The sequence below is a fragment of the Tenrec ecaudatus genome, chromosome 10, assembly GCF_050624435.1.
Source record: "Tenrec ecaudatus isolate mTenEca1 chromosome 10, mTenEca1.hap1, whole genome shotgun sequence".
Classification (NCBI taxonomy): domain Eukaryota; kingdom Metazoa; phylum Chordata; class Mammalia; order Afrosoricida; family Tenrecidae; genus Tenrec; species Tenrec ecaudatus.
This window is the reverse complement of record NC_134539.1, coordinates 76,219,069-76,231,627: the sequence shown is the minus strand read 5'-3', so window position 1 is coordinate 76,231,627 and position 12,559 is coordinate 76,219,069. Positions and strand designations below refer to the sequence as shown.

The window sequence follows — 12,559 nt, the reverse complement described above, 5'->3', positions numbered from 1 at the left end:
AACCCATAATACAATGGCGGGGGTGGGGTGGGGGCTGGCAAGTCCTGGAGCAGGGGGGTGCGGGGAGGGAGTCCAAGTGACAGGGTGGATTTCTTTCTCTTTCTTTTGATGATGATGATGATGGTGCTGATTTTTTTTTTTTTTTGCTTTATCAACACTGACTGGCGATGACAGATTAGAGGCTGGAATCAAAGCAAGGATTAGCAAGGAGAGAGAGAGTGTGTGTTTGTGTGTGTGTGTGTGTGTGTGTGTGCGCGCGCGTGTGCGTGCCAGCATCCTGTGCATGAGTGTGGTGGGTCTGCTCTTCCAGCCCACTGAGAGGCTGCATGTGGCACCTTGTGGCAGGTCTGCCAGATGTAACCAGAGAGACGTGTGCCAAGGCTAACCAATGCTGGAACCCAGGCCCAGGACTGCGTGGTTCTTAGGGACAAGGGCCAAATCTGCCTTGTTTGTCACTATGCTCCTCCCGAAGCATAGCCAGCGTGCAATGATGCCGCAGCGGGGAGGGGAAAACGGCATTCTCCAGCCCGGAAGCTGGGTTCTTCTTAGGGAGAAGCCTGGTTTTCATCCTGCATAACATCTTGATGAGCTACGCAGAGGTTCAAGGCTGGCCAGGGGGAGAGAGCAGAGAGAGAGAGAGAGAGAGAGAGAGAGAGAGAGAGAGAGAGAGAGAGAGAGAGAGAGAGAGACAGGAAGCCCAGGGAAGAACAGAGCTTTGTCAAAGCCCCCGGGGGACAGCCAGGGACCCCGGAACTAGAGGAAAGGTGAGGGAGGGCCCAGGCAGAGTGGGGAGGGGGCAGCCGGGGAGAAGGTGAATGGGAAGCTTCTCATGGACGAGTAGGAAGGGGTTTCCAGGGTGATGCTGCAGCAGGAGCCCACCTGTTTGCCCCTCACCATTGGTAGAAGTTGGCACAGATGGTTTGGGGAAGCCAAAGGAGTAGACCCCGCCCCATGCCCAGGGCAGCACAGGGGCGGGGAGGATGCCCCAGCCTCCTAGGATGCAGCATGGCAGGAAATCTGGGCCCGAGGCGACTCAGGAACACATGCATTGAAGCTGTTTAAATGGACATAGGCTGGGCTTGGTGACAGCTGCCCTTAGACTGTGCCAGGCGCCGTACACACCAGACTTGGGTCTTCTCGTTGAAATCCTCACAGGGACCAAAGAAGCAGATCCGATGATTTGTTCTCCCCACTCTACAGACGAAACCCCGAAGGATGTGGCAGGCAAGCACCTTGCTGCAGGCTCCGTGTCCCATACGCTTCAAAGCGTGCCACGGACCCCCGGAAGTCTGACACAAGAGCCCACCTGCAAAGCTTCAGCTGTGGTGTCTGCGGTCCCCGGGGCAGCGAGACGCGGCTGTTGAGTGAGAGGACTTGGACACAGACCACAAACCCTTGCTCATAAGTCTGGATGTCGTCAAGTCATCGTGCCCTACAAGTGAGCAAGTTTTCAAAGCCCGCGTGCATCTATTTCCAACTTCTTGTCTTGGTGTTGTGTGCATGTGTGTCATTTCGTCCATTTCTCTTTTTAAAGTTTTGTCTTTTGTGGGGGTTGTCGTTTTTAATCATTTTATTATCTTACAGATATGGTAGCAGTTCATCATTCAATTAGATCAAGTGTCCTTGTACAATCATCGCCACTACCAGTTTGAAAACACGTTCTTTTATCTTGAACTCTGATCTCTCGGGGCGGCTGTGGGATCCTGTGGGATGGCATGTCTGGGCCCGGTTGTTTCGGCGGACTCTCCCTCATGGTGGCTTGCACTTGCACGTGGGTGCACTCTTGGTTTGGTAGTTTCAGGTCTGTCAGGGGGAACCCAGTGTGCCTGGAGCCGGAAGTTCCTCCTTCCTTGAAGGCTTTGTTTGGTTCTGCTCGGCTCCCAAGGGCATGCTGCACCCGGAACCACTTGAAGTTAAGTTCTCCTGCGTGCTTGGCATGTGGGACAGACTCAGACTCCCCATCTTCACGGGGGTGCGCCTCTGGTCATTATTTTGTAGGGAAATGTTTTCCTTTCTGTCGTCTTCCTAGTATTCTTGCCATCTTCCCTACTCTGCAGGGGATTGCGCTCCTACTCCGGCCATTCAAAAAGTTCCGGTGGCTTCGTGTGTTATGATGGGTTGGGCTGCCAACCACAAGCCCAGCGGTTCAAAGCCATCAGCCACTCTGCAGGAGAAAGAGGAGGCTTTCTGCTTATAGGGATTTATGGTCTTAGAGACCCACCGGGGCGGGCGTGCCATATCCTCTAGGGTCCCTGTGAATCGGCAGTGATTCCGTGGCCAGGAGTTTGGGGTCTGTCCTTTGTGTTGGATCCCAGCCCCGCCGGCTAGACCCTAAGGTGGCCTTCTCTCCTAGCCCGTGGGGCACAGGGCACGGGTTCTGAGGTAGTCAGATGCCATCAGGCAGCCTGGTGTCATCGCTACCTCCACTCAGGCTCCCTGCCCTGTCTTGTTTTCTGGCCCCTGTTGACCCCACCCTCTTTGCTAGTGAGTCTGGCCCACCTACTTAAAAGGATGTTTGTGATAGCTTATCCAACAGTGTAGAGCTTTTTTTGTGGGTGTCCAGTTTGCCATGGGGTTGAAAACAAAGATCCCTTCCCTTGCTTGCCTATTGTTCTTTCCTGCAAAAGAAAAGTTGCAGGTCATCAAATGCAAAGATCTTAAAGCTACAGCTCGATCCATTTTGACCACCGCCCTGACCAAGACCGGAAGATCTCCGTCAGCCTCGAAAGCTCCCCATCCGTGAATCACAGTGAGCACCGGGAAGAAGACCAGGGCCTGGGATGGATCGTGGTCCCGATTGTACCACCCTTCCGGATGGGAATGAATCATTGAAGTGTACGGCATGTGAACGACTTGCCAATAAAACTGTTAAAAATCAATAGATAAAGAGAGAATTTACCAAAAAAAGAAAGTACCCTGGTGTTGGTTCTTGCCTCACCTCTCCCCACCCCCAGAGGTGATCTTGGCTCCATAGCTCAGCTCTACCCTTCCTTCAAGGTTCTGTCAATGGAACCCTGTAGTATCTATCTCCTGGCTGCTTCTGATCAGCATTCAGCTTTGAGAGTCATCACATGGTTTCGGTGTCCACAGTCCGTGCTCTGACATTGCCAGAGGTCTCATGTCATCGCATGGCTGTGCTACCACTCATTCGCCAGTTTCCATTTGGGAGGCGTTGGTGTCGTTTCTAGAGGGGGCTGCCAAGAACTGTATTGCTGTGAACACTTGCCCTGAGCCCTTTGGCGTACATATGAATATGTTCTTTGGGCGTCTACTTAAGAATGAATGGAACAAGTACACCAGCCTGTGTGATCATGAGGTATCACTGGGACCAGGTAACAGGCATCAGAAGACCTCAAACAAACAAACAAACAAATAACCATATTGTTGAGAACAAGGGGGGTTGAAACAGAGACCCAAAGTCCACCTGTCCACACTGGGACATCCCCTCACAGAGGGGTCACCGGGAAGGGATGAGTCAACCAGGGTGCAGTAAAGCACCGATGAAACACACAATAGTCCTCTGGTTCTTTGAGGCTTCCTCACCCCCCACTATCATGACCCCAGTCCTGCCTTTCACTGTGGGCTAGACCGGAGCATGTGCATGGGTACAGATAAGAGATAAGAGCCCAGGACACATGGAATCCAGGAACAGGATTAGGAGTACTGGTAACAGAAGGTTCGGAGAGGAGGGGAGGAAGGGGAACTGACCATGATGATTGACACATAACCACCATCCCCCCCCAGGGGGACGAACAACAGAAACTGTGGGGAAGAGAGACAACAGTGTAAGATATGAAAATAATAATAATTCATAATTTACCAAGGGGGCATAAGGGTGGGTGGGGAGGGATGGAAAAAAGAGGAGCTGATACCAAGGGCTCAATAGAAAGTAAATGTCTAGAAAACAATGATGGCAGCATATGTGCAAATATGCCTGATACAATTGATGTATGGATTGTGATAAGAGCTGTAAGAGCCCCCAATAAAATGATTTTTTTAAAAAGCATGAAATTGCTGGCTCTTGGTACAGGCGTGTGTTCTGCTTTATAAGAAACTGCTAGATTGCTTTCCGACATGGCTGCGCTGTTTCACGTCCCATCAGCCGTGCGTGGGGCTCTGGGTGTCCCTTGTCTCAGCCCTGGCTTTTGCCCAATGTTCCCGTGGGTGCTGCGGTGGGGGATGGATTGGGTGGTGTGTCTGACGGATGTCCCATCACTCACTCACTCATTCGACCATCCAAATCATTTTGCAGCCGCCACCTCCCTGCAGGCTGAGTGCCATGGCAGGGCTGGGGCAGAGCGGCGGCCGCAGGAGCTCTAGTCCCTGTTAGGTTGCAGGTGCCTGTCAGACAGAGAAGAAGGCCATGGGACAGACAACCTAAGCCCGAGTCTGCTTGAAACTTGGGCGGAAATTAACCTAAAAATGAATCAACCAACCTCGTAAAAAAGAAAAGAGGAAAGCCGCAAGGATTTAGTGAGCACTACACCAGCAGCCAGCTCAGGGACCCACAGGGGCAGCTCGACCCTGTCCTGCACGGCCGGCCGAGAGGAGTGGGCCTGGGCGCGATGGCTGGGGGAGAAACTAGCAGTAAGGAAGCACACGAGCAGAAAACCCACAAGTGAAATGAACCTGGCAGGGAAAACTGATGGAACAAAGAAACAGGCGATGAACCCAGAGGGCACTCAAGCCGGGCGGAATGAGTCATCATCACAAAGGACCCGAGAGGGTAGCGGACGTCACTGTGAAACACCAAGGGCGGCTTTCACACTGAAGAGACATTCTAGGACGGTTACCAAGAGTGAGGTGGGAAGAGAGGGGATCTCTCTCTCTCTCTCTCTCTCTCTCTCTCTCTCACACACACACACACACACACTTCTTCACAACAAACAAATACTTGGGTCTGGGGTCCAGTCGGGTGGGCGGAGAGGCACCCTGTGATCCAAGCGGGACCCCGCCAGCTGTGAGGTGCTGGCAAGCCGGTCCCGACTCACAGACAACCCATGTCCAACACTAAACATGCTGCCAGGCCTGTGCCATCCTCGCCAAGGCTGCTGTGTCTCAGGCCGTTGTTGCAGACACCGGGCACACCCAGATCAATAAGGGGGCTTATTTGGGTGGTGGGGGTGCTGACTCTACTCAGCATGATGAACTTGAGGTATGGGTCCCTCCTGACGAGAAGGCTCACCACCTTCCATTCGGAGGAGCATTCTGTGTGTCCTTCTTCCAGTAGATCCACTGGCAGTCCCTGGCATATTCAATATTCTTTGCCAGCTCCGGGATTTCAATGCATCGGTTCCTCACTCTCCCTTTTTTATTGTCTGGCTCCAACGACATGAGGCCATTGAAGCCACCCTGGCTCGCTCGGGACAGGCACACTCTAATCCTCACAGGGACATTTACGCTCTTCAATACTGTGAAGAGGTCTTGTGTAGCTCCTTCGCCCAATGCGAGATGCCATTTGATTTCTTATTATTATTATTATTAATTCATTTCATTACCATATATTTCCTATATCATGCAATTCCATAGTGCAATCAGATTGAGATTGGTTGAGCAATCAGTACCACAATCCATTGTAAAGCATGTTCTTATATTTCTTGTGGTTAGCTTCCCATTTGGCCCCAACCTCCCCTCAAATCAAACACCAAACTCGCTGCTGTTGAGTAGATGTGTGGGCTCATAGTGACCCAAGGACAGGGTAGAACTGCCCCTTTGAGTTTCTGAGACTAACTCTTTACAGCCTTTCTCCCACAGGGCAATTGGTGGTTTCGAACTGCTGACCTTGCGGTTAGCGGCCCAACACATAACGAGGCCACCAGAGCCATCCCTGTCACTCGGTAATTGTTAATCCAGTTATTACTTCTGCAGCTTTACCTATCCTGGGTTTCATGAATTGAAGAAACATACAGAACAAAATCAAGAAACAGATCAAAACAGACAAAACCCCCAACAACAATCACAAAATAAAACACAGGAAAACCTCAGTGGACAAGAAAGCATGACTGTTGAAAACCAAAGCAAGTTCTAAATGGGTCCGAGGGGCGATCAGATGACAGGGTGCTGCAGTTTAACCTAACTGCCCCTGACATGACCGACTGTACAGTGCTGCTCTGTGTCTGAGAACAAGGCCAGTCACGTCTCTGGGCTGCGGGCAGGAGCTGAATCCACGTGGAGGCCCTGCAAATAGCGTTTGAGCTTCCGCTGCCTTCCGAAGCCTTCTGCAAACTGGGGGTCCATCGTGATGGTGGGGCCCGTTGCAATGAAGCCAGTCTTCTCTCTGTTGATGTGATGCTGCCTGTCAGTCCAGGAGCAAGGATGGCCCTGGGGGAGGTGGAGCTCTTCTGCTCCCTCCCTCTTCGAGAATTACTCATCCTGGTGGCCTCTGGGGCTCCCACTCCATCCGATTGGACTTGGCCCTGTGACTTGGCGTTAATAACATGCGGGTAGCAGCACGCATTGCTGTTCTGAGCCCAGTCCCTATAATGGCAGCCGAGCGCACGGCCCTCAGAGCCACAAGAAGAACCTGTCCTGGGGGCCTCTCCCCCAGATGTTTGAGACACAGGCACTGCCGCCCGGAGCCCAGCCGGCCAGAAAAGTCCACACTGCTGTCAGACACGCTGTGCCCATGCAGGGAGCACGATCCGTCAGCATGATCGCAGCCCTGGCTGACTTTGGGGGAATCTGTTTGCGCGCCCCAGTAGGCCACGCAGATGGAGGAAGGGCTCCCATGTTGGTTTGGGGGGATAGCTTTTGGGTGGCAATGGGAAGATGTCAGTAGCATTTAAATCAACATTTACTATATCCCACGGCATCCGACGTTGATGGTGCTCATCTCCCACCCCCTTGGCACTCTCCATCCCAGAACATGTAATAATGACCCGCCCCCACCGGGCAGTCCTTGGAATGAGTTAGCAGCTGTGTATCCCAGCCTCCCTCCCATTGGGAGGGATCATGTGGGGGGGTGTGTTTAACCAGAGCTGTCAGTGGGCTGGGTCCATAGGTGCATTCTGATACACAGCACCTGACACTGACTGCTTTACCCTCTCTGTCCCACTCCCGACTCCTCCTCCGGGGCTGCCTGGATTCACTTCCCGCTAAATGACTTGGGTTTCCATCTTTGTCCCAGAGTCTGCTGCTGGGGACCCTTCTCAGAACCATTCAGCCAAGTCTAAACTGCCCCGTGTTTCTGTAGCACCCCACTGCCCTGCACCCACCACTGCAGGTGTGATGATGTGGGGGGGGGGGTCACACAGCGTTCACGCCCCGGGGACCAGCAAGGGGCCTAGGTTAAAGCCCAGGGAATCCTTGCTGACTCACACCCAGTTACCAGCTGAGGTGTCACAGTCGATCCCACTTCACAGCTTGAGTGTGAGAGCTTCCTCATGTGCATCCAATTTTAAACACTCGTCTCAAAAGCAGAGCCCACTTAAGAATGGACCTATTAGCTAATAGGTGTCAAACCTTTACCAGGTGCCAGAAACAAGGTTTGGCATGGACGTAGGCAAGCTCCCTAGTGCTTCCCCAACCACACTGGAGACCGTCAAGCCAGTTCTGACTCACGGAAACCCTGCACGGTGTTGCTGAGTTATTGGGTGGGTCCTGATGGGACCAGGCAGCCTCCTCTTTCTCCAGAAGACCAGCAGGTGGGTTTCTGAGACGGTGACTCTTGATGGGAGCACAAAGCCTCCTCTCTCTCCCGCGGAACGGCTGGTGGTTCCCAACTGCTGACCTTGTGGTTCGCAGCCCAACTCTTAAATGCTCCTTACCATTCCCGGAACCAAACTCCCCGCCGTGGAGGTGATTCTGACTGAGAGAGTCCTATGCCGGGTTTCCCAGGCTTCAGTCTTGACAGAGCAGACGACCTTGACAGGTGGCCCCTTCAAACCCAAACCAAACCTGTGGCCTCGGAGTCGATTCTGCCTCACGTTGACCCTGTGTGTCCCAGGGCAGAACTGGCCTGCAGCCTCTTTCCAGTCCCCAGGGCTGTCTTTCATGGTCGCTGGGGCAAGTTCAAGCCAACCGCTTGGGTTCATGTAGGAGTGCATTCCATGCCTGCTGCCATTGCTAAGTCCTGTCTCACCCCCACTTACGGGGGAGCAGCTGAGGTACGGAGCGGCCGCACGGCTGGGACACTGGATTCACACCCAGGCCAGCAGACTCAGGTGGGGCGGAGGGGCATGGTGTTTGTAAATCCTCGTTACTTTGTGCGCGTTCATTTCTCTTCTCTGGTGACTGGGAAAACTACAGTCGATAAATAACCTTGCCCTCGATTGCTGTTGGCCTCGCTAATTATTTCCTTAGGGCAGGTTCCCAGGAAGGGGATTGCCGGGGCAAAAGGCAGTCGTGGCTTTAAGACTCTTCATCCCGTGGCCCCGGCTCCTTTGCCAGACAGTGCAGCCAGGGGAGCTGCGTTGGGAGGAGGTCGGGCTGGGGCACCAGGGCAGGCTCCCCACAGTATCAGGAAGGGCTGGCTGGGTGGGGGGAAACAGGGAGTGGCAGGGGGCTACAGCATTCTCTGGGACCACACACATGATCAGAAGACCCTTGACTCTGAAAGGCATGAGGACCGGGTCCCCTGGGCCCATCTGCTCTTGTTCTGGTGTCCCCCCATTCTTTTTCGTAGGAGACCCCAGCTCCTGGCTTTCTCCATGGAGGCTTGCTGTGTCCCCTTGGCCTAAGCTGGACTGTCCAGAGCCCCCAGGGTGTACCTCTAAGATAAGGTGACCAGATTTTAACATTGGTAAAGCGGGACACTAGCGGGACACCATTGATAAACTTCATATCCTGGAGAAATAGCCACATGGCAACCGAAAACCGTATACCCTAGCTTGTTGTGCGTGCTTTCCAAAAATCAGGACTTTTTAAAAACGCTGCAGGACAAATTGTTAAAAATCAGGACTGTCCTGCCAAAAGCGGGACGTCTGGTCACCTTACTCTAAGACCACCGCCCCCCGCCCCCGGCCAGTCCTGCCCCCTCATAGCCAAGTTTGCTGAAATATGCAAGGAGCTTCAACGCATTTAGGGGACAATGGAATGCAGACTGTGGGCTTTCTCCTCACGCTGTGTGAAGCCCCCGGTAGGGAAGGTGTGGAAGGAAGCCTGGTGGCCTCATGGTGACTCATCGGGCTGTGAACTGCTAGGTCAGCAGTTCAAAGCCATCCATCCCTCCTTGAGAGAACGCTGGCACTTTCTACCCCCGGATAGAATGGGAGTCCCAGAAACCCACAGGGGCAGTTAGGCCCATAGGGTCGCTGTGAATAGGCATCTACTGGGTGGCAGTGAGTCTGGTGGGTCTGTTCCAAAATGAGACAAAGGAGGGTCATCCCAGCTGAGTTCAAACCCTGCCCATCCCTTCCCTGCAGAACTCAGGCCAGGGGCAGTCACTGAGGCCCTGTGGGGTAGGAGGCCACCACCTTCTCAGCACCAGCTCTGTTCTGCCCAGAGCCCTGTGGCTCGCTCTTGGCTCAGAGCAGGCAGTGGAAATAATCCTATCCTGGGCTGGTGGCCGCCCCTGTGGGGAGTACACCCCAGCCATCAGCAAGCAGGTTTGCAGTCCCGCTCTGTCTCGGTGGCCGTCATGGTGGTGGGTGCCACCGGGAGATTATCCACACCCGGCTAGTCCCCCGGCAGTGCCCGGAACGAAGCAGTGGGCTATTAAGGAGCTTCATGGGCAGGGGGTGAGCCAGGGAGGAAGGCTAATCAAGCGATCCTGATTGTAATTGTCCGAAGGTGCTGGCCTCACTCCTGCACCAGCCGACCGAAACCCGGGACTCCTCCCTGCTGGGACCGTGCTGGGTAATGTTCTTTCAACATAACTCTATTTAAATTCACATTTCCATCATCCCCCAGAGGAGCCTGCGAGAGAGCTGAGCTGCATGGTATAAGCCGGGAAAGGATTAGATGGGGTGGGTGTTTTTTCTTCCCTTTCTTCCCACTTAGTGAGGGAGATGGGGGTGGGGTGGGGAGGGGAACTCTTCTAGAATTCTACAAGAGAAGATTTAGAAGAGCTGGTAGTGACCATCTAGCTCAACCCCTTTAGGTGGGGGACTGAGGCCCCTAGGGACTTGCCACGTGCCTGGACCCCCTCCTCAGACTTCTCCCAGTCCAGACCCTGGAACAAGTGTCCTGGGGTTGGGCCTTTACACCTGGGGTCCTGGTGTTTCCCCCCTCTTCTAGCTGGCAGGTGGCCCAACTTCCCTTCCAGTTCAGTGCTACAGTCCTGCTGAAGCCCCCCAGAGGACCAGCCCCTTCTCTGCTGTGCCCAGGAGTGGGGGAGGGTGGTGGCTTGAGCCCCAAGCCATGAGTCACGGCTCTCATTTCCTCTACAGGAGTTCCCCTGAGGTTGGCAAAGGCCACGGCCTCTCTGCAGCACAGGAGGGGGCAGGTGAAGGGGGAGTAACAAAAACGTGGGCCCAGGCGCAGGACCTGTCCAGCTGGCCCAGAATGTGGCTCCCAGGGGAGGCTGGAGCCCTGATCGGAGCTGGAAGACGGAGCACTTCAGATGGAGAGGTGGAGAGCTCGGGGCTGCAGGGGTTGGTGGGGGCAGTGTGGGCTTGGGTGGGCCGCTGAGACCCACAGCGAGGCACAGCCCTCCCCCCCCCCCCCCCGTAATGCTGGGCTTGGGCCTGCAGGAGGGGGAGGTGAGAGGCAGCAGGGATGGGGTGGGGGAGAGCTGCCTTTGGGATGAACTGCCTTGCCTTCTGAGTGCCAGGAATGTTCGGAGAAGCATCTGCTTTTGTGTTTCTTCGTTCCCTCCAGTGCCGACAGCTTGGGTGTTGTGGAAGGGGCTGCCACTTGGCTGGGATTTCCCCCTCTGCCCGGTGGCCTGGCCACCAGAGTGCCATCAGGACACGGGGCTCACCCCCTCCGAGCAGGCTGGGCATGGTCTGCGATGTCAGATCCCAATAGAGTGGGCAGCCCCCTCCCTCATGTGGGTGGTCTCTGAGCCTCCTCACCTGTAACCGGTTTGGAGCACGAGGACTACTCTTCTGCGGGAGTCACAGAACTTTCCATCCTGGGCAAAGACGGCAGGGGTGACTGTCCTCATGGGTTCGAGTCTCAGGGCTTCCACCTTTGTGTCTGGAGTCAGCCTGGGTCTCTCCTAAGCTCTAGTAGACAGCTCTCATATGAATCAGCGCCTGAGTCAAATCCTGACAAAGGCTCAGAGAGGCGGAGACACCTGTCTAGGGGTGCATGGTCAAGAAGTGTTTTCATCACTACCTTGGACTACCCTCATCCAAGGTGTCCCTCGTCCCCACAGCTCACAGTCAGTCCGCGGCAGTCAGTCCGGGGTCGCGCTGGACAGGGAGAGGAGAAGAGCTTGGGTGAGAGGCGTGGCCTCTCCCTGACCTCAGGCTCTCTACCTGTTTATCAGGTCTAGGTCTTCCGGCCCATGGAGGCCCGTGAAGATAGGGATGAAAGGCCACTTTGCAGATGGGTTAGTGAGGCATCACAGACTCAGATGCTGATGGAGCAGGCGGCTGACCGAGTGTGTGAGGTGGCCCAGGGCGCGTCAATGGGGAGGGTGTGCCAGATTCCTCCAGTGGGCAGGCCACTTTGTGTCCGTGCAGCACAGGCTGCTTGTTAGGGCTTACCATGGTGCTGGCTAGACAGACACACAGACAGACATGGATTGTAGTCCTAGACTTGCTACTTGCCACCTGTCAGTGGGGTTGATGACGGCGCTGCGATAGGTGGCCATCAAGATGCAAAGAGCTAGTGCACAGGAAATCCACTCAGAGGACGGGGTTTGGAAGACAGCAGAGGCTCAATAGATGTTGATTCTTACCCACAGCCTTCAAGTTGTTTCCAACTCAAAGCACCCCTACAGGACAGAGTGGAACTGCCCCTGTGCATTTCCGAGGCTGTAAATCTTGACAGGAGGAGAGTCTCATCTTTATCCCAAGGACCAAGTGGTGGGTTCAAACTGCAGACTTCACAGTTAGCAGCCCAACTCGGAACCTGCTCCACCACCGGGATTCCTAGCATTGGTACTGTTATCATTACTACCACCATTACCATCACCATGACGACAACTATTTCTACCATCACCACTGTCCCGTCACTATTCCATCGCCATCACACTGTCACCATGACCATGACCACCACCCCCATTGCCACCAACACCATCACCACTGTCACCTTCCCAACACCATCACCACTGTAGCCATGACCACTACCACCACCAGCATTACCGTCACCATCACCATCACCACCGTCCTCATGACCATGACCATGACCCCCATGACCACTACCACCATTGCCATCACAACTGTCACCATCACCTTGACCATTATGACCACCACCACCAGGACTGTCACTAGCACACTTCCATTGCAGTCCCCATACAACCACCGCCGTCACTACACCTCCACGACCACCCTCCTGTCCTCTCAGGCAAAGGTCCTGCCTCCCTCTCTTACACCTTGCCTTGTCCCTCCATAGGCCATCGGAGAACTACCCACCCAGGGGCTGGGCCAAACCTGAACAGACCCTTGAGCAGTGTGCAAAGAGTTAACGCTCCGGTCCAGCGTTAATTTCTTGATTACCGACCTCCAAA

At 54.4% G+C, this 12,559-nt stretch overlaps 1 protein-coding gene across 1 annotated transcript in view; it reads right to left on the bottom strand.

Moving 5' to 3' along the window:
- FIBCD1 (fibrinogen C domain containing 1) overlaps positions 1–12,293 on the bottom strand; it is a 48,492-nt gene extending 36,199 nt beyond the window's left edge. The window contains exons 1-2 of the mRNA XM_075559553.1: positions 12,195–12,293; positions 10,956–11,014 (exon numbers count right to left, since the gene is read on the bottom strand). Coding sequence (XP_075415668.1) covers positions 10,956–11,014; positions 12,195–12,293 — 158 coding nt within the window. The remainder of the gene's footprint in view (positions 1–10,955; positions 11,015–12,194) is intronic.
- Between the last annotated feature and the right edge of the window lie 266 nt (positions 12,294–12,559).